Source organism: Bombina bombina, chromosome 7 (assembly GCF_027579735.1).
Source record: "Bombina bombina isolate aBomBom1 chromosome 7, aBomBom1.pri, whole genome shotgun sequence".
NCBI classification, from domain to species: domain Eukaryota; kingdom Metazoa; phylum Chordata; class Amphibia; order Anura; family Bombinatoridae; genus Bombina; species Bombina bombina.
The window spans coordinates 370,686,866-370,712,975 of NC_069505.1; the positions used below are offsets into that span (position 1 = coordinate 370,686,866).

General features: G+C 43.0%; 2 protein-coding genes across 2 annotated transcripts; both read left to right on the top strand.

Moving 5' to 3' along the window:
- Positions 1 to 2,402: 2,402 nt before the first annotated feature.
- Positions 2,403 to 3,770, top strand: LOC128636373 (histone H1A-like). Its single transcript, XM_053689400.1, has 2 exons — positions 2,403 to 2,866; positions 3,681 to 3,770. The coding sequence occupies exons 1-2, from the start codon at positions 2,408 to 2,410 to the stop codon at positions 3,768 to 3,770; spliced, it is 549 nt and encodes a 182-aa protein (XP_053545375.1). The 5' UTR covers positions 2,403 to 2,407.
- An 18,823-nt stretch (positions 3,771 to 22,593) lies between these two features.
- LOC128635907 (histone H4) lies at positions 22,594 to 23,409 on the top strand. The gene has a single exon (XM_053689002.1). The coding sequence runs from the start codon at positions 22,600 to 22,602 to the stop codon at positions 22,909 to 22,911; it is 312 nt and encodes a 103-aa protein (XP_053544977.1). The 5' UTR covers positions 22,594 to 22,599; the 3' UTR covers positions 22,912 to 23,409.
- Positions 23,410 to 26,110: the final 2,701 nt, after the last annotated feature.

Below are 26,110 nucleotides of genomic sequence, written 5' to 3' on the forward strand. Positions count from 1 at the left end.
GGGGTCTATATGTGACTATGGCTCCTATAGAGGCGCCAGTGTTTCTGGAGGGGCAGGAATGGCGGGATCAGATAATGCTTTTATTAAGATGAGAATGTGTATGTATATAAGCTGTGTGGTTTTCCCAATAAAGTCTGTTTGTATTTCACCTTTTACTGTACTCGTCTGCTTTTTAGGGTGGGCTCTTGTTATAAACACTTTCTCGGCTCTATAGCTACAAGTTCCAGATACAAGAAGGACCCCTTTGGCAAAGCTAAGCAGTCGGGGAAGCCGGAGTCTGTCACACCCACTTTCAACCATACCCTGTGCCCCTTTGTAACCTGCTGACTACTGGCCAAGTGGGCCAGCTGCACCTGTGGACAGAGCTCCTTTATGACCTATTTACTCGTAGCCCAGTTTACCAGTTGCATATGCACCCAGTTACTGTGACGGACACTGGCTACCCCGACTGGGTAGCTCTGCCAAGAGGGTGCTTCCGAGAGAAGTTATATAGCCAGAGCCCACCCAAATAACCAGACAGAACCAGTATTCAGGTGGAACAAGCACATTCTTTATTGTGAAACACACATACTTATATACACCCAGCTCATCTTGATAAGGGTCTTATCTGACCCCCAGATTTCCCACCATTCCCGCCCCTTCAGACAGGCTAGCACCCCCCATAGTGTCCATAGCCCCATAGAGTCTCAGTGGTACAGAGGTGTTTATTCTGGGGTGATCCCGGGAGAGCGGCACTACTTCCAGGGAGTCGTTGTAAAGCGCTCGGTCCCCACATGTCACAGTCCAAAAAGCAACATGACCCGTTGCAGGGGCCCAGAGCTGCTGGTGATCAAACGTACACTGGGAAAGTCAGGGGAAGTAGGAGTTGTAGGGGGGTTAGAAAACCCAAGTTCCCAAAGGAGCTCCCTCCGGACAATCACCCAAACTCTTGCCCTCCCTAGGGGGTACCAATCCCCAAAAGAGCAGAGCTCTGGGGCAAAGCACTGCTAGAGTGACATGGGGTATAGATTATCAGGTGTCCGGGGTGATGCGGCTGACCGGCAAATCCAGAAGCCCGGCCAGCCGGAGAGGGGTTAGGCGGTCAAATATCAGCTCTTCCTTGAGGATGTACAAACCACATAAAAAAGCAATAGCAAGAGTCTGGAAGATTGTGTAAGCCATGAAAAGGCCAACAATGGTTTTAAAAGGAGTGAGCCAGGTAAGTAGGGGGGTAGCCTTGGCAGCCTTGTATCTGTGACAATTACCATTTGTGAGCTGCTGATTCCAGGCATAGTGTATAAGATGCATGTCTAGCCAGCACTAACGTGATCTACGGACTCCAGAACCAGTGGGTCCGCTACACCTATACAAAGTGCCCCTTTATAACCTGCCAACTCCAGGCTTAGTTACCAGGTGCACCTAATTGTAGTGTCAATCACTGACCTGCTAACTCTAATTGTTGTGTGCCAGCTCACTTTGGGTTCATTATTCAAGGTTTACCTCTACCGATTTGTGAACTACTAACTCCAGGCCTAGTATTGCAGCTGCTCTTATATCCAGAGCCCTTATGTGACCTACTGACTTCCAGGCCAATGTCCCATCTGCAGCTTTATCTCCTATAAACAATATGTTTTTGACCTTCTGATTATTCTATAATATTTTTTTTTTTAATTTTTAAACATTTTATTGAATTGTTGATTCTATAATTAATGCAGGTTGATTTTAGAAACCAACTTCAGGGGCTATTGTTTAGCTAATCACAAGGCAAGTTATCTCCAATAATATGGAGGGTAAAATAGAAGATACATGTATTTCTCGTATATTTGCAAATGACAATTGCATTTAAATAATTAGACAATGTACTAACTCCTAATTTCTCCAGAATTCACTCTCTCCAGTAGAGTAACACCCAGCTGTTGTAATTTCAAATGTGCTATTTGTTTCATTTATAGCATCTACTGATTGTGCGTTTATTGATACAATGTCACTTTTCTTGAAATAACATGATTTAGTAGAATGCATTGTGTTGTATAATGTGAAATTCAGGTTATTATTTGAGATATACAGATAACAAGGCTGTTCATAATAAGACAAGTCTGGGGCTCCTGGCATTTCAGCACACCCTGCGGCAGATAATACCGTTCTGTTTGCACTGTGCAGGCATTAGTCTGTAACATAAGGTGCACAGTTTCTGCTTGTGTGAGAGAGACACAGATATGACACATATAGTCTAATAAAATCTAGATTAAGTGAAGCTGTGGAAACACAAAATCTGTGCCATTTTGTAAACTAGGAGACATTGCGCCTACATGCAAGTAACCAATCAGAGAACACATCTGTAAATAGTATAGCCAATCACATCGCCACGTGGCTTCTATTTAAACACAAGAAAGAGCGCAATTAGTATATTCGTGTGACTAGAGACAAAATGGCAGAGACCGCACCAATTGCACCTCCCGCTGAAAGCGCCGCTCCTGCCAAGAAGCAGCCGAAAAAGAAGGCAGCTGTATCAGGTGGAGCCAAGAAAAGCCGTCCTGCAAAGTCCGGTCCCAGCGTGTCCGATCTGATTTTTAAAGCGGTGTCCGCTTCTAAAGAGCGCAGTGGGGTCTCCCTGGCAGCTCTCAAGAAGGCTCTGGCTGCGGAAGGCTACGATGTGGAGAAGAACAACAGCCGCCTCAAGCTGGCTCTCAAAGCCTTGGTGAGTAAGGAGCGTCTCGTCCAGCTGAAAGGCAGCGGGGCCTCCGGCTCGTTCAAGGTGAACAAGAAGCAGCTGCAGAGCCAGGAGAAAGCGGACAAGAAAAAGGCGCTGCCTGCAGCAAAGGCCAAATCCAATAAAGCAGCAAAGCCAAAGAGCAAAGCGGCCAAGTCCCCCAAGAAGCCCAAAAAGGCTCTAACACCGCCGACCCCTATATTATATTTATTAACCAGCCAATCAGAATCAAGTTCAATCCGATTGGCTGATCCGATCAGCCAATCAGATTGAGCTCGCATTCTATTGGCTGATCGGAACAGCCAATAGAATGCGAGCTCAATCTGATTGGCTGATCGGATCAGCCAATCGGATTGACCTTGATTCTGATTGGCTGATTCCATCAGCCAATCAGAATATTTCTACCTTAATTCCGATTGGCTGATAGAATCCTATCAGCCAATCGGAATTCGAGGGACGCCATCTTGGATGACGTCATTTAAAGGAATCGTCATTCGGCTAGTAGGCGTCGGTTGAAGAGGATGTTCCGTGTCGGCTTGGAAGAAGATGGCTCGCTCCGCTCCTGAAGAAAGAAGATTGAAGATGCGGCTTGATAGAAGACTTCATCCCGATGATGGACTTCCGACTTCAGCCCGATGATGGAGTTCTTCAGCCGCCGCTTGGATCCAGACTTCAGCCCGAGGATGGACGTCACTCTTCAACCCCCCGCTTGGGCTTGGATCAAGACATCGGAGGCTCTTCTGGACAGATCAGGACCCGGTGAGTTGAAGACAAGGTAGGGAGATCTTCAGGGGCTTAGTGTTAGGTTTATTTAAGGGGGGTTTGGGTTAGATTAGGGGTATGTGGGTGGAGGGTTGTAATGTTGAAGGGGTTTTTTTTACAGGCAAAAGAGCTGAATTCTTTGGGGCATGCCCCGCAAAGGGCCCTTTTCAGAGCTGGTAAGGTAAAAGAGCTTTGAACTTATGTCAGGTTTCACTCCTGTACCTTTAAGCTGAGGTTACTTAAGGCTACTCCTCCCCCTTCCACCTGCCGATTAATGTTTAGTGTTCTGACTTTTCAGCAAGAGAAGACACCTATCTAAACCTGTAGGCTAAATTCAGAGTTTCTCCTTTTCCATATTGGATTTACAAATATTTGTATCTGCTGATACCAGGATTTATTTCCCCACTCGCAACCTGCTAATCTACTGTTGCTGATAATTTTCCTATCTGGTTCACAGCCGGCAACTCTCATAATCAGCGTACATCTAATAACTTACCTGAGAGGACTTATTTCATTCAGACTGCCTTTCTCATAAATTCCGGAGCTTGCTACTTCTTGCCGTTACTGCCTATAACTAACTACAGTACTTCAGCGTTCACACGCTGTCTCTCTACAACTCTCAGAGTCACTCCTGTCTACAATCAAGCTAAAGGCTTACAGCGCTCACACGCTGCCTGTCAGGTAACTCACGGATCTGATTGGAGGAACACCACACAGCCTCTCTCTGTGTCTCTGTACGCCGCAGCGGCATCATCTCTCCCCTCTCAGTCCTTGCACGCTGGTTCAAGGGGTTTACAGCAGACACCGACTCTGACTCAGGGCTCATTCCTAACAGTAGTACAAATAGCTACTGTTAGTGCTTCCTCAACCAAGACACTTGTCAAATATACTACGTCCTGTAAAATTGACAGTTGTTACAACCGGACTGAATCTGATATACTAGCTTGGTACAAATGTACTAAAAGTATTCCAAGGATATACATTAACTATATCTGTTGCAAATTCCGTATTACTGGCTACCTTGCCACTCTCCTGTAACAAGGATTACAAGAGCTCCTCAAGGTTCTTGCTTTTGTGAAAACAACAATACTTATCTGCAGTTGAGATCCACACCAGTATATTAGGGTAAACAGTATATCCTGACATATTAATCGGCCATATTATGGATCCAGCGGATTTACCCACTGTAGTCTACAACCTTACTCAAACGGTTGATCGACTATCCCAAGCCATGAGAGACTTACAACTCCAAAATGATAACCTCAGAGCAGCAGTAAGGGACAGTACCCAAGACCCTCATGTCTGTCTACCTGAAAGATTCACAGGGGACAGGAAACTATTTCGGCAATTCAGGAATGCCTGTTACTTGCTTTTTCAAATGAAGCCTAGAACTTACCATACCGAGAGGCTTAAAGTCATGACTGTGATATCCTTCCTAACAGGGGAACCAAGAATTTGGGCAGACACTTTTCTCGAGAACGATGACCCTATCCTGGGCTCGCTTACAGATTTCTTCACAGAAATGAGTGCATTGTATGAAGATACACAAAAACAACTTACAGCAGAAGCTAAGATGCGCTCCCTTAAACAGGGTAAACGTCCTGTAGAAGAATATCTCTCGGAGTTCAAGCTATACACTAAGGATTCAGAGTGGAGTCAGGTAGCATTGCGTAACCAATACCGCATAGGGCTATCTGACGCACTTAAAGACGAACTTGCCCGTATAGAGATACCAACAACTCTTGAAAGTCTGATGGCTCTCACAGTACAGATAGACAGGAGACTTAGAGAGAGAAAATACGAGCGCCAACATTCCGAGGGAGCTCAGAAGTACTACACTGCTCCTCTATCCTCAAAAGAGAGTACCACCCCTATGGAGATTGGGTTTACCAAGGGACCACTAACTATGGACGAAAGACACCGCAGACAACAAAAGAATTTGTGCATGTACTGCGCTTCTCCTACACACTTAGTAAAGGAATGTCCATTGCTACAACGCAATAAGAGAAGTAAGCTAAGTACTTTTAACCATTGCTTGACTAACAAGATTGTGAACGCTGCTTATTGTACTTTGTCTCTCTTTTTGCAGTGGGATCAACGAGCACTACGAACTGAAGCCATCATAGACTCAGGAGCTTTCTCCAATTTTCTTGATTTATCACTTGCACAAAAAAATAAAATACCACTGATTCTGAAAACAAGTCCAGTTTCTATTCGAGTTATTGATGGCACTTTAGTCAATTCAGGTCCGATAACACATCACACTATTCCTCTCAAGGTAACTTTGGGTAAGGGCCATAAGGAATACATCACCTTCGATGTATTACCATCTCCTCTTTTTCCAGTCGTGTTAGGCCTATCCTGGCTCCAGAAACATCAACCCAAGATATCTTGGCACACTCTAGAAGTGGAATTGAACTCCCCCTTCTGTCTTGAAAGCTGTTATCCTCATCAACAACAAGTACTCCTCTCACCTCAGACTATTCCATCCGAATATATGGATTATTTAGATGTGTTCAGTAAAAAAGAAGCGGAACACCTACCACCACATCGCATATATGACTGCCCGATAGAACTCTTGCCTGGTGTTAACATACCATATGGTCATATATACCCACTCTCCCAACCTGAACTGGAACACCTCAAGGCTTATCTCGATGAAAACCTTAAAAAGGGTTTCATTAGACCTTCCACTTCCCCCGCAGGAGCAGGGATGTTCTTCGTAAGGAATAAGGACATGTCCTTACGTCCTATCATAGATTACAGAGAATTGAACAAGAGGACAAAAAAGAACAGATACCCTCTTCCTCTTATCCCCGAATTAGTGGAAAGGCTTAGCAAAGCTACCATCTACACAAAGCTTGATCTCAGGGGAGCCTATAACCTCCTTAGGATCAGGGAAGGAGATGAGTGGCTCACCGCCTTCAGGACCAGATACGGGCTCTATGAGTATTTGGTGATGCCATTCGGGCTCTGCAACGCCCCCGCCACGTTCCAGTATTTTATCAATGATATTTTTAGAGACCTACTGGACGTGTGCCTTGTAATCTATTTGGATGACATTCTCATCTATTCCGATAATCTACAGGACCACCAGAAACATGTGCGCTGGGTATTGGATCGGTTAAGAACTCATCGGCTGTACGCCAAGCCGGAAAAATGTTCTTTCCACACTCAAGAAATAACATTCTTAGGATATAAAATATCCTCTTCAGGTGTTAGTATGGAAGAAGGAAAAATAGAAGCAATTCAAAACTGGCCTACACCTACTACTAGGAAGGATGTACAACGGTTCCTTGGCTTTGCAAATTTCTACAGGAAATTTATCAAGGGATTTTCCAACATTGCCAAACCTTTGACAAGTCTTACTGGATCACTCACATCTTTCCGGTGGAATCCACAAGCACAACAGGCTTTTGATCTCCTTAAACGATCCTTCACAACTGCTCCCATACTTCACTTCCCAGATACCAACCTTCAATTCATTTTGGAAGTAGACGCTTCAGACTATGCGCTGGGCGCTATATTGTCTCAACAAAAATCCCCAAAGGATCCCATACATCCAGTTGCTTTTTTTTCTCGACTTATGACAGCCCCAGAACGCAACTATCCTGTAGGTGAAAAGGAGCTTCTAGTTATCAAAGCATCATTGGAGCATTGGAGGCATCTATTGGAAGGGACTTCCTACCCAATTCTGATATATACCGACCATCGGAATTTGGAATACCTCCAATCAAGCAAGACTTTATCCGCTCGACAGTTACGTTGGAGTATGTTTTTTACCAGATTCCAGTTCCACATTACTTATAGGCCTGGTAAAAAGAATGGCAAGGCAGACTCTCTTTCCAGATATCTACGACCTCCTGATCAAGTCATTCCTAACCAACCTATCCTCCCTCCTGACAAATTTATTGGTATGCTGAAGGATTCCTATGACACACTACGTACCCATCAAAAAAATGATACTACCTATCCGAAGAATCTCCAGCATTTGGATTCAAATGGTATTGGTCATATCCATGGTAAGATATTGTTACAGAAGCATTAGTTATTTTGTTGTGAAGAGCTTATTTCCCAGCAGCAATGCCTGAACCAGCAAGCCAGCGCCTAAGAAGGGCTCCAAGAAAACCGTAACAAGTATCATTTCATAAAGAGTTAACTCTTTTTTTTCAGCTTTTAGAAACTATTGTCTAATCACCTCTGGAGCCAGACTGCTAATTGATAAGATGAACTTGTAAACTTGTTATCTTAAGTACTGTAATCCTATTGTGGCCTGTCAAAGGACAGTGCTCTCTATCTAAATGTGTGATGGGGGATTTTGTGCTTCCCCCCCTCTCCCCCTGGGAGTGCCCTGTGTGCATGTAACCTTAATAAAAAGCAGGCTGGGCATCCCAGTCCTGAGTTCTTGTTTGACCCTCAATCGCAGCGTTGACTCGTTTTTGTGGGCAGAAGGGTATCCTAGCTGTACTGCAGCTAAGGGAGATTATTCTATATTTGCGAGACTCATATAGAATACTATGGAAAGCAGCTTCTCCCCTCTTTAGCAATAGGGATCCAGGCTACTAAGCGGTCCATCTCTCAGCGAGACTAAGGGTAACCGTAACATTTGGCGGCAGCGGCGGGATTTTCCTGGATTTCCTAGGAGAGGTACAGAACGGATGGAGAGCGCTTACGAAAAATTGAAGCGTACAACCCTAAAAGATTTACTTGAAAGCAGAGGGGGGTACGCCAGCAACCGGCCGAGGAGAGAGCTGATCGCAGAATTGACCGAACTGGATCAGAGCTTCACAATGGCGGAAACACCGACCACGATTAGTGACGAAAAAACCAGGATTGTTCGGGAAAGGCTCTCATTATACGGGCCGAACCCCTCCATGGAATTGGTACAGCAGTTGATGGCAGAGGCGGACGAGGATATACGAGAGACTCGAGCCCACGAACTCAACCTAGCGAATGCACACCGCAATGCTGAAGCCCCGCAGGTAATCATCCCTGTCGAAAATGCTGGGAGGCCCAAGATACCCTATGCGGCATTTCGACCCTTCCTAGAGAGCGAGACAGGGATTGATGAATATTTGGCGGACTTCGAAAGGCAATGTGCCCTGCACCAGATTCCCAACAGAGAGTGGCCCACGATATTGTCTGGGAAACTATCCGGGCGAGCCCTGGAAGCCTTTCGTACTCTGGGTGCTGAGGAAGTGACACAGTATGAGCTAGTTAAGGAGACACTGTTGCGACGGTACGCTGTAACTCCGGACACGTATCGCCGACAGTTTCGGGGCACGGAAAAGAAGCCTAACGATACCCATATGGAATGGGCGCACCGAATGCGGAGAGCGGCAAATCACTGGCTGAGCGGAAGTAAAGCGGTGACTGGGGAGGAAATTTTACAATTGTTTCTCTTAGAACATTTTTATAATGGCATGGAACAGCAAGGGAAGGAATGGCTGCGAGACAGGCGGCCTTCTACCTTAGAAGAAGCAGCCAAATTGGCCGATGAACATTATGACTCCCGTCTTCACGAACCCATGAACTACCGAGCTCCAGCACGGGTCGAACCCAGAGAGGTTTACCGTGCACCCCCTCGTACTGAATTCCGAGCCCCGGTGCCCACAAGGCCCGTCCGACACTCAGGACCACCCAATAACAGCTCTGAGCGTCCCAGACCGACTTGCCACCGATGCAAGCAACCAGGGCATTTCATGGCTAGCTGCCCCCTTAATACGCACCAGACACCCAGGAATTACAATTACCCCTCTGGGTCCTATCGTCCGGCCCGGGCCCTCTGTGTTAACCAAGAGGCCCCTATGGAGGGATATGTGGGGCCGCTTCACGAGGCAGACCCTGTATATGCTGCCTCAGATAACCGCCAGCACCATCGGCAGAGGGTATGGCTCGAGGGGCGATCTACCGAGGGATTGCGAGACACAGGGGCTACTATCACGCTGGTACAGAGTCATTTGGTGCCAGAGCACAAGCGATCCGGACAGACTGTAGCCGTTAGAGTGGCGGGGGGGGATGTGTACAAAATTCCAACAGCTAAAGTGCATCTTGATTGGGGAGCGGGAAAGGGGGCTGTGAACGTGGGCCTAATGGATAATTTACCTGCCGAAGTACTACTGGGCAACGATTTGGGCCCCATGACTTCTGCCTATGCTCCAGTATGCAACAACGAGGCGGACCCAGTGACTACACGGGCCCAAGCCCGGACGGAGCGAGAGCTCTCACCAGTGCGGGAGACACAGGTAAGACCTACCCCGACCTTGCCTGACAGGTTAGGCCCCATACCCTGGGACACCCCAGATGCTTTCGAGGCAGAGTCTAAGACTGACCCGACCTTACAAAAGTACCGGGAACGAGCAGAGACCGGAGGGGGCGGGGCAGATAACGAAACATTCTTATGGGAAAAAGGGAAACTATACCGCTGGACAGAGAAAAGGGGACAGCGTAGGCGACAGCTGGTAGTGCCCCACAAATACCGTCAAGAAATCCTCAAAATAGGCCACGACATCCCCTTAGCAGGCCACCTAGCCGTTACCCGTACCCTACACCGCATTACTCACACGTTCTTTTGGCCAGGGGTGCACGCTGACGTTAGAACTTACTGTAACACCTGCGATGTGTGTCAACGAGTAGGAAGGCGAGGCGATCACCCTAAAGCCCAGCTAGTAAATATGCCCATTGTAGAGGAACCCTTCAGCCGGGTTGCTATTGACCTAGTGGGACCACTGGCTACCCCTAGTCCCTCCGGTAAGCGATACATTCTTACCGTAGTGGACTACGCTACCAGGTACCCAGAGGCTGTCGCCCTATCCAACATACAAGCGGATACGGTAGCGAATGCACTAGTACAGGTGTTCTCCCGGGTAGGATTTCCAAAAGAAATCCTATCCGACCGAGGCACCCAATTTACGGCTGAATTGACCCAACAACTCTGGCAGGTTCGCAAAATTAAGTCCCTCCTGAGCTCCCCATACCACCCCCAGACGAACGGGCTGTGTGAGAGGTTCAATGGGACCCTCAAGCAAATGCTCAAGACGTTCACTCAGGAATACCGAGACTGGGAACGCTTCCTGCCGCACCTCCTATTTGCTTATCGGGAGGTGCCCCAGGAAACGACAGGGTTCTCTCCCTTCGAGTTGCTCTACGGAAGAAAGGTACGGGGACCCCTAAACCTGATCCGGGAGCACTGGGAGGGAGAGATGGAGGCTGACGGTGTCCCCATTGTGCCATACGTGCTGGAACTCAGGGACCGAATGGAGCAATTAGCCAAATCCGTGCGGGCTAATCTCCAGTTGGCCCAGAGAAGACAGAAAGTATGGTACGATCGGGGGGCCCGAAAGAGAATCTTCACCATAGGACAAAAGGTGTTAGTACTTAAGCCGGTGAAGACAGACAAATTGCAGGCGTCCTGGCAGGGTCCCTACCAGATCGTAGAGAAAAGGGGAGACACCACTTATGTGATAGCTAGCTGCCACGACAACAATCTTAGAAAGACATTCCATGTAAACATGCTCAAGGAATATTTTGAGCGGCCAGAGAACGTGACGGCCGTATGTTGTTCCCCTCAGGAAGACCCCGACAGTTTACCCATTCCAGACCTATTAGAAAAGAGCCTCCCCACAGGTATAGTGGCGCAGGTTCAGATAGGGGACCGACTTAGCCCCACTGAAAGGGAGCAGCTCAACCAACTCCTCCAGTCTAAACACCTCACCTTCTCCCCGAAGCCAGGGTACACTACTTTAACCACCCACCAGGTAGATACTCCGGGACAAGCTCCCTTGCGCCAGGCTCCGTACCGAATCCCCGAAGCAGTTAGGACAGGAATGAAGAAGGAGATCGATGAGATGCTCCAGCTCAGGGTAATTGAGCCCTCCGATAGTCCCTGGGCCTCCCCAGTTGTCTTGGTGCCCAAGAAAGATGGGACCACCCGGTTCTGCGTAGACTATCGGAGGCTCAATGAAAATACCGTGACGGACGCTTACCCTATGCCCAGGGTAGACGAGCTACTCGATCGTATAGCCAGGGGAAATTACCTGACCACTATTGACCTCTGCAAAGGTTACTGGCAGATTCCCCTGGCCCCGGAGGCTATCCCCAAGTCGGCATTCGTCACCCCATTCGGCTTATATCAGTTTAGGGTAATGCCGTTTGGGATGAAGAATGCCCCAGCTACATTCCAGCGCTTGGTGGATAGGCTCCTGGATGGCTTCCAGAGTTTTGCTTGCGCCTACCTGGACGACATAGCGATCCACAGTGAGTCCTGGGAGGACCACTTAGCTCATGTGGGAATGGTTCTGGATCAGATCCAGGCTGCTGGCCTGACTCTGAAGCCAGAAAAATGCCACTTTGGGATGGCCGAGGTACAGTACCTGGGTCACCGGGTGGGGTGTGGAAAGCAGCGACCAGAGCCGGCCAAAATAGAAGCTGTCGCCAATTGGCCCACCCCCATCACTAAGACTCAGGTCCTAGCCTTCCTGGGCACGGCAGGGTACTATAGACGGTTCGTACCAGACTACAGCACACTTGCCAAACCCCTGACTGACTTGACCAAGAAGAACTTACCTCGACAGGTCCTGTGGTCTCCCCACTGTGAAACGGCTTTCCAGGCTCTCAAAAATGCTCTAATTAACGCTCCTGTCTTGGCGGCCCCAGCCCTTAACAAACGTTTTATCGTCCATACAGATGCTTCCATGTTCGGGCTGGGAGCCGTCCTCAGCCAAGTAGGCGAAGATGGAGGGGAGCATCCAGTTGCCTACATCAGCCGGAAGCTCCTGCCCCGCGAAGTCAGCTATGCAGCGGTCGAAAAGGAGTGTTTGGCTTTGGTGTGGGCATTAAAGAAATTGACTCCCTATTTATATGGTCAGGAGTTCACTCTGGTCACCGACCATAACCCGTTGGTGTGGCTGAACCGGGTCTCTGGAGATAACGGCAGGCTATTACGTTGGAGCTTATCGTTGCAACCCTTCAATTTCACCATTACTTACAGACCTGGGAAACAGAATGGCAACGCCGACGGGTTGTCCAGACAAACCGACCTCAGCCCCGCATAATCAGCGGTCTGGACAGCCTTAGTCTGCCCCGAAAAGGGGTCAGACCGTGTCTGCCAGAGTGTTCCACAGAAAGGGAGCACTGTTACAGAAGCATTAGTTATTTTGTTGTGAAGAGCTTATTTCCCAGCAGCAATGCCTGAACCAGCAAGCCAGCGCCTAAGAAGGGCTCCAAGAAAACCGTAACAAGTATCATTTCATAAAGAGTTAACTCTTTTTTTTCAGCTTTTAGAAACTATTGTCTAATCACCTCTGGAGCCAGACTGCTAATTGATAAGATGAACTTGTAAACTTGTTATCTTAAGTACTGTAATCCTATTGTGGCCTGTCAAAGGACAGTGCTCTCTATCTAAATGTGTGATGGGGGATTTTGTGCTTCCCCCCCTCTCCCCCTGGGAGTGCCCTGTGTGCATGTAACCTTAATAAAAAGCAGGCTGGGCATCCCAGTCCTGAGTTCTTGTTTGACCCTCAATCGCAGCGTTGACTCGTTTTTGTGGGCAGAAGGGTATCCTAGCTGTACTGCAGCTAAGGGAGATTATTCTATATTTGCGAGACTCATATAGAATACTATGGAAAGCAGCTTCTCCCCTCTTTAGCAATAGGGATCCAGGCTACTAAGCGGTCCATCTCTCAGCGAGACTAAGGGTAACCGTAACAGATATACATACCTACTACTCTCAGGGAGGACATCCTACGTTACCATCATGAATCACCATTAGCTGGACATCCAGGTGTTCAAAGAATGATTGAACTCATCAAGAGGAATTATTGGTGGCCTAACCTTCATCAATCTGTTCTCCAGTTCATTAAAACTTGCCAAGTTTGTGCCACCTCAAAGTCCGACAGAGCTAAACCCTATGGGACCTTGTTGTCCCTTCCTATTCCTGACCGGCCTTGGCATACCATCGGCATGGACTTTATAGTGGATCTTCCGCCATCCAACCATTTCACCACCATAATGGTAGTAGTGGATGGTTTTACGAAGATGGCTCACTTCATTCCCTATAGGAAATTACCAACAGCATCTGAAACAGCAGCTCTGTTTTTAGACCATGTCGTTCGTCTCCATGGCTTACCCTCCATAATCATCTCTGATAGAGGTACACAATTTACCTCCAGGTTCTGGAAACAATTATGCTCCGTGCTCAAAATAGAACATCGTTATAGCACCTCTTACCACCCTCAAACAAACGGTCAAACGGAACGTGTAAATCAGTGGATAGAACAATACATCAGGTGTTATTGTGCTCACCAGCAAGATGAATGGGCAACAAACCTAGCGATGGCTGAATACTCATACAATAACACCTTAAATAGTTCAACCAAGAGTACACCATTCTACGCAAACTATGGATACCATCCAACTTTCCATTTATTCCCTAGCCTCAATACCACATCTCCAGTGGTGGACGAGATTGTCAATTCTATGTTAGATGTCTTCACATTCCTAAAGGAAAACATACTACATGCTCAGGAAACTCAACAACGTTACTATAATTTAAAGAAAAGGAAACCTCCCGAGTACCAGATCGGTGACCTTGTTTGGCTATCTACCCGTCACTTAAAGCTAAAAACCCCCAGTAGGAAATTCTCTCATTTGTTCATCGGACCTTATGAAGTATCCAAGATTGTAAATCTCAATGCTGTGACTCTGAAGTTGCCCCCAGAAATCCCCGTTCATCCCACGTTCCATGTTTCATTGTTGAAGCCGTACGTCCCGACCAGACAACAGTCGTCTCTATCTCAGACCCCTCCTATTGTGCTGGATGATACAATTTATGAAGTCTCCTCTGTTCTTGACTCCAGATGGTTCCGTGGCGAACTGCAATACTTGATCCACTGGAAAGGTTTTTCTGCTGAGGAGGATTCCTGGGAGCCTTCCTCCAACATCAATGCTTCCCGGTTGATTGCTCGGTTTCACAGGCTCCATCCGCACAAACCGGCTCCTTCTGCTGCTGGGCAGCAGTTTTGACGGGGGGACCTGTCAGGTTTCACTCCTGTACCTTTAAGCTGAGGTTACTTAAGGCTACTCCTCCCCCTTCCATCTGCCGATTAATGTTTAGTGTTCTGACTTTTCAGCAAGAGAAGACACCTATCTAAACCTGTAGGCTAAATTCAGAGTTTCTCCTTTTCCATATTGGATTTACAAATATTTGTATCTGCTGATACCAGGATTTATTTCCCCACTCGCAACCTGCTAATCTACTGTTGCTGATAATTTTCCTATCTGGTTCACAGCCGGCAACTCTCATAATCAGCGTACATCTAATAACTTACCTGAGAGGACTTATTTCATTCAGACTGCCTTTCTCATAAATTCCGGAGCTTGCTACTTCTTGCCGTTACTGCCTATAACTAACTACAGTACTTCAGCGTTCACACGCTGTCTCTCTACAACTCTCAGAGTCACTCCTGTCTACAATCAAGCTAAAGGCTTACAGCGCTCACACGCTGCCTGTCAGGTAACTCACGGATCTGATTGGAGGAACACCACACAGCCTCTCTCTGTGTCTCTGTACGCCGCAGCGGCATCATCTCTCCCCTCTCAGTCCTTGCACGCTGGTTCAAGGGGTTTACAGCAGACACCGACTCTGACTCAGGGCTCATTCCTAACAGTAGTACAAATAGCTACTGTTAGTGCTTCCTCAACCAAGACACTTGTCAAATATACTACGTCCTGTAAAATTGACAGTTGTTACAACCGGACTGAATCTGATATACTAGCTTGGTACAAATGTACTAAAAGTATTCCAAGGATATACATTAACTATATCTGTTGCAAATTCCGTATTACTGGCTACCTTGCCACTCTCCTGTAACAAGGATTACAAGAGCTCCTCAAGGTTCTTGCTTTTGTGAAAACAACAATACTTATCTGCAGTTGAGATCCACACCAGTATATTAGGGTAAACAGTATATCCTGACAACTTATTTCATTTAGAATAGGGTAGGGCATTTTTTTTATTTTGGGGGTCTTTGTTATTTTATTAGGGGGCTTAGAGTAGGTGTAATTAGTTTAAAATTGTTGTAATATTTTTCTAATGTTTGTAAATATTTTTTTATTTTTTGTAACTTAGTTCTTTATTATTTTTTGTACTTTAGTTAGTTTATTTCATTGTATTTATTTGTAGATATTGTATTTAATTAATTTATTGATAGTGTAGTGTTAGGTTTAATTGTAGATAATTGTAGGTATTTTATTTAATTAATTTATTGATAGTGTAGTGTTAGGTTTAATTGTAACTTAGGTTAGGATTTATTTTACAGGTAATTTTGTAATTATTTTAACTATTTTAGCTATTAAATAGTTCTTAACTATTTAATAGCTATTGTACCTGGTTAAAATAAATACAAAGTTACCTGTAAAATAAATATAAATCCTAAAATAGCTATAATATAATTATAATTTATATTGTAGCTATATTAGGGTTTATTTTACAGGTAAGTATTTAGCTTTAAATAGGAATAATTTATTTAATAAGAGTTAATTTATTTCATTAGATTTAAATTATATTTAATTTAGGGGGGTGTTAGTGTTAGGGTTAGACTTAGCTTTAGGGGTTAATCCATTTATTACAGTAGCGGCGAGATTCGGTCAGCAGATTAGGGGTTAATACTTGAAGTTAGGTGTCGGCGATGTTAGGGAGGGCAGATTAGGGGCTAATACTATTTATTATAGGGTTATTGAGGCGGGAGTGAGGCGGATTAGGGGTTAATAACTTTATTATAGTAGCGTTGCGGTCCGCTCGGCAGATTAGGGGTTAATAAGTGTAGGCAGGTGGAGGCGACGTTGAGGGGGCAGATTAGGGGTTAATAAATATAATATAGGGGTCGGCGGTGTTAGGGGCAGCAGATTAGGGGTACATAAGGATAACGTAGTTGGCGGCGCTTTGCGGTCGGCAGATTAGGGGTTAATTATTGTAGGTAGCTGGCGGCGACGTTGTGGGGGGCAGGTTAGGGGTTAATAAATATAATATAGGGGTCGGCGGTGTTAGGGGCAGCAGATTAGGGGTACATAAGTATAACGTAGGTGGCGGTCGGCAGATTAGGGGTTAAAAAAATTTAATCGAGTGTTGGCGATGTGGGGGGACCTCGGTTTAGGGGTACATATGTAGTTTATGGGTGTTAGTGTACTTTAGAGCACAGTAGTTAAGAGCTTTATAAACCGGCGTTAGCCCAGAAAGCTCTTAACTACTGACTTTTTTCTGCGGCAGGAGTTTTGTCGTCAGATTTCTAACGCTCACTTCAGCCACGACTCTAAATACCGGCGTTAGAAAGATCCCATTGAAAAGATAGGATACGCAAATGACGTAAGGGGATCTGCGGTATGGAAAAGTCGCGGCTGGAAAGTGAGCGTTAGATCCTTTAATGACTGACTCTAAATACCGGCGGTAGCCCAAAACCAGCGTTAGGAGCCTCTAACGCTCGTTTTCACGGCTACCGCCCAACTCTAAATCTAGGCCTTAGTGATTTTGTAGAGGGGTCATTGTGTGAGCTAGCTGTGGTGAAATTTTAGTGGCACAATGGGAGATTTCTTTTTATTCCTAAGTGAAGTTGCTGAAAAGGGCCAATTTATGCAATTCGAGGGACATTTGGGGCCCAATATTTTTTAAATTCCAAAGTAAAAAGTCTCCAAACTTTGTGATATCGTAGAGGGGTCATTGTGTGAGCTAGCTGTGGTGAAATTTTAGTGGAAGAATGGGAGATTTCTTTTTTATTCCTAAGTAAATTTGCTGAACAGGTCCGATTTATGAAATTCAAGGGACATTTGGGGCCCAATATTTTTATAATTCCACAGTTAAAATGGTCCAAACTTAGTGATACCGTAGAGGGGTCATTGTGTGAGTTAGCTGTGGTGAAATTTTAGTGGAACAATGGGAGATTTCTTTTTTATTCCTAAGTGAATTTGCTGAAAAGGGCCTATTTATGCAATTCGAGGGACATATGGGTCCCAATATTTTTAAAATTCCACAGTAAAAAGTCTCCAAACTTTGTGATATTGTAGATGGGTCATTGTGTGAGCTAGCTGTGGTGAAATTTTAGTGGAATAATGGGAGATTTCATTTTTATTCCTAAGTGAATTTGCTGAAAAGGGCCGATTTATGAAATTCAAGGGACATTTGGGGCCCAATATTTTTAAAATTCCACAGTAAAAATGGTCCAAACTTAGTGATACCGTAGAGGGGTCTTTGTGTGAGCTAGCTGTGGTGAAATTTTAGTGGAACAATGGGAGATTTCTTTTTTATCCCAAAGTGAATTTTTTGGAAAGTGACTATTTTTGCAATTTGAGGGACATTTGGGGCCCAATATTTTTAAAATTCCAAAGTAAAAATAGTCCAAACTTAGTGATACCGTAGAGGGGTTATTGTGTGAGCTATCTGTGGTGAAATTTTAGTGGAACAATGGGAGATTTCTTTTTTATTCCTAAGTGAATTTGCTGAAAAGGGCCGATTTATGAAATTCAAGGGACATTTGGGGCCCTATATTTTTAAAATTCCACAGTAAAAATGGTCCAAACTTAGTGATACCATAGAGGGGTCATTGTGTGAGCTAGCTGTGGTGAAATTTTAGTGGAACAATGGGAGATTTCTTTTTTATTCCTAAATTAATTTGCTGAAAAGGGCCGATTTATGAAATTCAAGGGACATTTGGGGCCCAATATTTTTAAAATTCCACAGTGAAAATGGTCCAAACTTTGTGATAGCGTAGAGGGGTCATTGTGTGAGCTATCTGTGGTGAAATTTTAGGGGAACAATGGGAGATTTCTTTTTTATTCCTAAGTGAATTTGCTGAAAAGGGCCAATTTATGCAATTCGAGGGACATTTGGGGCCCAATATTTTTAAAATTCCACAGTAAAAAGTCTCCAAACTCTGTGATAGCGTAGAGGGGTCATTGTGTGAGCTAGCTGTGGTGAAATTTTAGTGGAACAATGGGAGATTTCTTTTTTATTCGTAAGTGAATTTGCTGAAAAGGGCAGATTTATGAAATTCAAGGGACATTTGGGGCCCAATATTTTTAAAATTCCACAGTAAAAATGGTCCAAACTTAGTGATACTGTAGAGGGGTCATTGTGTGAGCTAGCTGTGGTGAAACTTTAGTGGAACAATGGGAGATTTCTTTTTTATTCCTAAGTGAATTTGCTGAAAAGGGCCGATTTATGCAATTCGAGGGACATATGGGTCCCAATATTTTTAAAATTCCACAGTAAAAAGTCTCCAAACTTTGTGATATCGTAGAGGGGTCATTGTGTGAGCTAGCTGTGGTGAAATTTTAGTGGAACAATGGGAGATTTCTTTTTTATTCCTAAGTGAATTTGCTGAAAAGGGCCAATTTATGCAATTTGAGGGACATTTGGGGCCCAATATTTTCAAAATTCCACAGTAAAAAGTCTCCAAACGTTGTGATATCGTAGAGGGGTCATTGTGTGAGCTAGCTGTGGTGAAATTTTAGTGGAACAATGGGAGATTTCTTTTTTATTCCTAAGTGAATTTGCTGAAAAGGGCCGATTTATGCAATTCGAGGGACATATGGGTCCCAATATTTTTAAAGTTCCACAGTAAAAAGTCTCCAAGCTTTGTGATATCGTAGAGGGGTCATTGTGTGAGCTAGCTGTGGTGAAATTTTAGTGGAACAATGGGAGATTTCTTTTTTATTCCTAAGTGAATTTGCTGAAAAGGGCCGATTTATGAAATTCAAGGGACATTTGGGGCCCAATATTTTTAAAATTCCACAGTAAAAATGGTCCAAACTTAATGATACCGTAGAGTGGTCATTGTGTGAGCTAGCTGTGGTGAAATTTTAGTGGAACAATGGGAGATTTCTTTTTTATTCCTAAGTGAATTTGCTGAAAAGGGCCAATTTATGCAATTCGAGGGACATTTGGGGCCCAATATTTTTTAAATTCCACAGTAAAAAGTCTCCAAACGTTGTGATATCGTAGAGGGGTCATTGTGTGAGCTAGCTGTGGTGAAATTTTAGTGGAACAATGGGAGATTTCTTTTTTATTCCTAAGTGAATTTGCTGAAAAGTGCCGATTTATGAAATTCAAGGGACATTTGGGGCCCAATATTTTTAAAATTCCACAGTAAAAATGGTCCAAACTTAGTGATACCGTAGAGGGGTCATTGTGTGAGCTAGCTGTCGTGAAATTTTAGTGGAACAATGGGAGATTTCTTTTTTATTCCTAAGTGAATTTGCTGAAAAGGGCCTATTTATGCAATTCGAGGGACATATGGGTACCAATATTTTTAAAATTCCACAGTAAAAAGTCTCCAAACTTTGTGATGTCATAGAGGGGTCATTGTGTGAGCTAGCTGTGGTGAAATTTTAGTGGAACAATGGGAGATTTCATTTTTATTCCTAAGTGAATTTGCTGAAAAGGGCCGATTTATGAAATTCAAGGCACATTTGGGGCCCAATATTTTTAAAATTCCACAGTAAAAATGGTCCAAACTTAGGGATACTGTAGTGGGGTCATTGTGTGAGCTAGCTGTGGTGCAATTTTAGCGGAACAATGGGAGATTTCTTTTTTATTCCTAAGTGAATTTGCTGAAAAGGGCCTATTTATGCAATATGAGGGACATATGGGTCCCAATATTTTTAAAATTCCACAGTAAAAATGGTCCAAACCTAGTGATACCGTAGAGGGGTCATTGTGTGAGCTAGCTGTGGTGAAATTTTAGTGGAACAATGGGAGATTTATTTTTTATTCCAAAGTGAAATTTTTGGAAAGTGACTATTTTTGCAATTTGAGGGATATTTGGGGCCCAATATTTTTAAAATTCCACAGTAAAAATAGTCCAGACTTAGTGATACCGTAGAGGGGTCATTGTGTGAGCTAGCTGTGATGAAATTTTAGTGGAACAATGGGAGATTTCTTTTTTATTCCTAAGTGAATTTGCTGAAAAGGGCCGATTTATGAAATTCAAGGGACATTTGGGGCCCAATATTTTTAAAATTCCACAGTAAAAAGTCTCCAAACTTTGTGATATCGTAGAGGGTCATTGTGTGAGCTAGCTGTGGTGAAATTTTAGTGGAACAATGGGAGATTTCTTTTTTATTCCTAAGTGAATTTGCTGAAAAGGGCCGATTTATGAAATTCAAGGGACATTTGGGGCCCAATATTTTTAAAATTCCACAGTAAAAATGGTCCAAACTTAATGATACCGTAGAGTGGTCATTGTGTGAGCTAGCTGTGGTGAAATTTTAGTGGAACAATGGGAGATTTCTTTTTTATTCCTAAGTGAATTTGCTGAAAAGGGCCAATTTATGTAATTCGAGGGACATTTGGGGCCCAATATTTTTAAAATTCCACAGTAAAAAGTCTCCAAACTTTGTGATATCGTAGAGGGGTCATTGTGTGAGCTAGCTGTGGTGAAATTTTAGTGGAACAATGGGAGATTTCTTTTTTATTCCTAAGTGAATTTGCTGAAAAGGGCCGATTTATGAAATTCAAGGGACATTTGGGGCCCAATATTTTTAAAATTCCACAGTAAAAATGGTCCAAACTTAATGATACCGTAGAGTGGTCATTGTGTGAGCTAGCTGTGGTGAAATTTTAGTGGAACAATGGGAGATTTCTTTTTTATTCCTAAGTGAATTTGCTGAAAAGGGCCAATTTATGTAATTCGAGGGACATTTGGGGCCCAATATTTTTAAAATTCCACAGTAAAAAGTCTCCAAACTTTGTGATATCGTAGAGGGGTCATTGTGTGAGCTAGCTGTGGTGAAATTTTAGTGGAACAATGGGAGATTTCTTTTTTATTCCTAAGTGAATTTGCTGAAAAGGGCCGATTTATGAAATTCAAGGGACATTTGGGGCCCAATATTTTTAAAATTCCACAGTAAAAATGGTCCAAACTTAATGATACCGTAGAGTGGTCATTGTGTGAGCTAGCTGTGGTGAAATTTTAGTGGAACAATGGGAGATTTCTTTTTTATTCCTAAGTGAATTTGCTGAAAAGGGCCAATTTATGTAATTCGAGGGACATTTGGGGCCCAATATTTTTAAAATTCCACAGTAAAAAGTCTCCAAACTTTGTGATATCGTAGAGGGGTCATTGTGTGAGCTAGCTGTGGTGAAATTTTAGTGGAACAATGGGAGATTTCTTTTTTATTCCTAAGTGAATTTGCTGAAAAGGGCCGATTTATGAAATTCAAGGGACATTTGGGGCACAATATTTTTAAAATTCCACAGTAAAAAGTCTCCAAACTTTGTGATATCGTAGAGGGTCATTGTGTGAGCTAGCTGTGGTGAAATTTTAGTGGAACAATGGGAGATTTCTTTTTTATTCCTAAGTGAATTTGCTGAAAAGGGCCGATTTATGAAATTCAAGGGACATTTTGGGGCCCAATATTTTTAAAATTCCAAAGTAAAAATGGTCCAAACTTAGTGATACCATAGAGGGGTCATTGTGTGAGCTAGCTGTGGTGAAATTTTAGTGGAACAATGGGAGATTTCTTTTTTATTCCTAAGTGAATTTGCTGAAAAGGGCCAATTTATGCAATTCGAGGGACATTTGGGGCCCAATATTTTTAAAATTCCACAGTAAAAACTCTCCAAAATTTATGATATCGTAGAGGGGTCATTGTGTAAGCTAGCTGTGGTGAAAATGTAGTGGCACAATGGGAGATTTTGCTTTTATCCCTAAGTGAAATTGCTTGAAAGTGATGATTTTTGCAATTTTAGGGAAGTGTGGGGCCCTATATTTTTAAAATTCCACACTAAAAAGTTTCCATACTTTGTGATATCTTAGTGGGGTCATTGTTTGAACTAGCTGTGGTGAAAATGTAGTGGCACAATGGGGAATTGTGTTTTTAATGCTTAGAGAAATGCTGGAATATGACTTTTTTTTACATTTGAGTGACATTTATAACAAAAATGCTTGTGGTATTCATTAAACATTTCTTATTAGCATATATGTATGGTACAGCCTTTAAGAGTCTGATAGCTTGACTACTGTTTTAAACCTGTCTGATAGCTCCAAAACAGTGTCTGATAGCTTGACTTGGATTTTTAAACTGTCTGATAGCTTGACTCCAGTCATATAAGGAAGCGCTTTGGCTTTTTCGGAATCAGTTTACTCATTGAATTTACAATGTCTGGACGCGGTAAAGGAGGCAAAGGACTAGGAAAAGGCGGAGCAAAAAGGCACCGTAAAGTGCTCCGCGATAACATCCAAGGCATTACTAAGCCGGCTATTCGGCGCTTGGCACGTAGGGGAGGTGTCAAGCGAATCTCCGGACTTATCTACGAGGAGACTCGCGGAGTGCTCAAGGTCTTCCTGGAGAATGTCATCCGAGACGCCGTCACCTACACTGAGCATGCCAAGAGGAAGACCGTAACCGCTATGGATGTGGTGTATGCTCTGAAACGCCAGGGCCGCACTCTCTACGGCTTCGGGGGTTAAATATTTTTTTCCCCATTCACACAACCAACCCAAAGGCTCTTTTAAGAGCCACCCACATATTCATATATGGAGCTGTGATCGTTGTCTATTTTATTTTATTTTTTATGATTTAGATTTTATTTTTCCAATATTGTAAGTTACTACAGATCTTTCATGAACTACTTATTTAACTTTATAAATTTCTGCAGAGAAACGAAGGAAAAATGCAGATAACCTAATCTAAGAGGCAATGTGACTGCCCTACATACTTCTATAGTATAATCAGGTGATAAAACACTAGTTTGCCCACAGCCCCATGTTACACATACACAAAAGCTCCATTAATCTATCAGCTTTAGGGAACACTGTGTAACGTATCTTAACAATTGCATTAAACTATATTTTCTAGATAATGACCTTTATATAATGGTATCACGGATTATGATTTTCAAAATGTAGGCATAACGTGCATATTAATAGATACAGTAACATAATTCAATAAAGGATTTGACTTTATTTTTTCCATTTATAATATTTAGAGGGTATGTAACTGATCCTGCGATGTCTATGCAGCAGCGTGTCTACAGCTCTTTATACACACTGCGGCACATATAGATTGCATTATTAAATCAAATCCTGAATGTTTTGAGAGCTGCATTAATTGGCTCACTTTCTCGCAATTTGATTGGCTGGATTATTCCATTTAAACTATACACGTTTTAATATAAAAAAAAAAATCGTATTTACTTTGCATTTTTTATTTATTGTAAATGTAGCTAATAAAAAGATTTGGAATTATTGAATTGTAACGTTCTCCGTAAGATCAGTCTCTGTAGTACCAGAGATAAATGTAAAACTTCTGGTTACAATGAAGCTTGGCGATAGTTAATAATCTAAGATCCATGTAAGCCCCCCTCTCTGCCTCAAACTCTAAAGCCTAATGAAAAGCAGTACCTGGCTGACTATTTAGGTGTCGTTGTATATCATTTGCATAAAATTGTAAAATGTTATAGCTGAATCAAATACATTGTTTCTAATAAATAACTATACAAACAGACGAGTCATTTGTTTCAACCTCAAACCTTATTCTCTTGTCCCCACTGTAAAAAATATATCTCTATCTCTGTGTAATGGTTCCTGTGCTTCTCTGTTATAACCGTTGTGGGCAAGGAGAGATAACATTGTATTCTACTAAATCACCACATATTATACACGAACACACAATAGAAGCAGCATACAGGACAAATATCGCTCCCCCATGTGCAGTCTTGTTTGAGTCTTCATCATTTTATCACTAACGATCTGCTGAGTCCGTGTCCGACTAATTGCTGTAATTATTTATATTGAAAATTGTAGTTCATATGTAAAACCGGCGGGCTTTTTTAATATTTACCTTAACGGTCACAATAACCAATCACTAAGAAGAGAGCAAAGCGAAGCAGCCAATCGGGGGGTTTAGACCTGCACTGCACTTAGTAACGGAAATATATTAAATAGTAAAACAATGTATTTCTGCATTTACTTATTAACTATTTGTTCACACTGTGCATTTATACTTGTTTACACTTGTTTTCTAACCCCTCTAGCAAAACCTCACTCGTCTCCCAAAAATGTTTATATTTTGTATAAAATAAAGTAAAACTACTTACATTTAAAGGGACACTAAACCCAAAAAATGTCTTTCGTGATTCAGAAAGAGAATTCAATTTTAAACAACTTTACAATTTACTTCTATTATCTAATATGCTTTATTTTTTAGATATCCTTTGTTAAAAAAATAGCAATGCACATGGGTGAGTCAATAACACGATGCATCTATGTGCAGGCACCAATCAGCAGCTACTGAGCCTATCTAGATATGCTATTCAGCAAAGAATATCAAGAGAATGAAGCAAAATAGATAATAGAAGTAAATTAGAAAGTTGTTTAAAATGGCATGCTCTATCTAAATCACGAAATAAAAATGTGGGTTTAATGTCCCTTTAAGTACAGATATACTCAACAGCTCATCTAGATTTAATAGTTCCGTGACAGTTATAAAGTATAGAAGCTCCAGCTCTGATAGTGAATAAGTGAGTGCCACTAACACAAACGTCACGTGATATGTTCTGTTATACAGCACAACCCAGGTATTTACTCCGTAATACTATACTGTATCTGTTCTGCATTACACAGGGCATAGGGTTTCTCAGGACAAAGTAGTGTGCCAAAGTTATATAATAATAACGGTGCTGAAGACTAACAGGAGTTAAGATTATTATTTTTATTTTTTTTATTATTATTTCATATGATTACAGATAGAGGGACAATGAGCAAAATATCTCATCTGCATTAAAAATACTAGACGAAGCCAGAGTATAGTAGCAGCTATGTATTATATACCCAGATATTTAATTAATCATTAATAGTAGAAAAGCACATTAAACACAAAGAATTATACACTCCCCAGACTTCCACTCACTAATACTAGGTGACAAGCAGATTAATAACTGGTCTACATTATACCCAGAGTTGTACTTACTAATTACTTAACACCAGAGGAAGAAGTACAGTAAATGCTCTTTGCATCATTCTAATATCAGTATGTGAGTACCATATCAGGGCGTAATGCAGAACAGTTATTGTGCTAATTGCCCCCCCCCCCCCCCCCTAGAATTCATGAGTGAATATATGCGCTCAACAGGTCATAAATGGTCACTGGAGGTGAATATAACTATTAAAAAGGATCTGGGGTCAGATGTTCAAAAGTAGCATGCATTGGGTGTTGGTAAATCTGCCACACTGGACCTAGGTTTTACAGGTCACACAGGTGCAATGTGTGAGGGTGCTGCTTGTATACTGGGCATTGTATTCAGCATGGCACACAGTGGCACTAGGCATGGTATTGCTTACACACTGAGTCTGTGTTGAGTAGGACATTTGCAACTGGTATGGTTGCTGCTGGTAAACTGGTTCTAGAATGAGCCGGTCACACATGCATTCTTTGTGGGTGTAACCTGGACACTGGATCTGAGTTAACCAGTAATTTCCTAATGCAATAATAAATAATTCTAAAGAAAGATAGCATTCATATCTAGATAGGCTCAGTAGCTGCTGATTGGTGGATGCACAAATATGCCTTGTGTTATTGGCTCCACCAGGCAATTCCTCTCTGAAGAAGGAACACAGCAACCCCAGACAATCATTTTGGCCTTCATTAGGCCTCGTTAGTAAGGTGTAA

What these genes read in the sequence shown, in the direction of transcription:
- LOC128636373 (XM_053689400.1), top strand. Translation starts at nt 2,408, where the DNA reads ATGGCAGAGACCGCACCAATTGCACCTCCCGCTGAAAGCGCCGCTCCT. An exon ending in CCCCCAAGAAGCCCAAAAAG is followed by an intron (nt 2,867 to 3,680) that starts GCTCTAACACCG and finishes TGTACCTTTAAG; the next exon opens with CTGAGGTTACTTAAGGCTAC.
- LOC128635907 (XM_053689002.1), top strand. Translation starts at nt 22,600, where the DNA reads ATGTCTGGACGCGGTAAAGGAGGCAAAGGACTAGGAAAAGGCGGAGCA.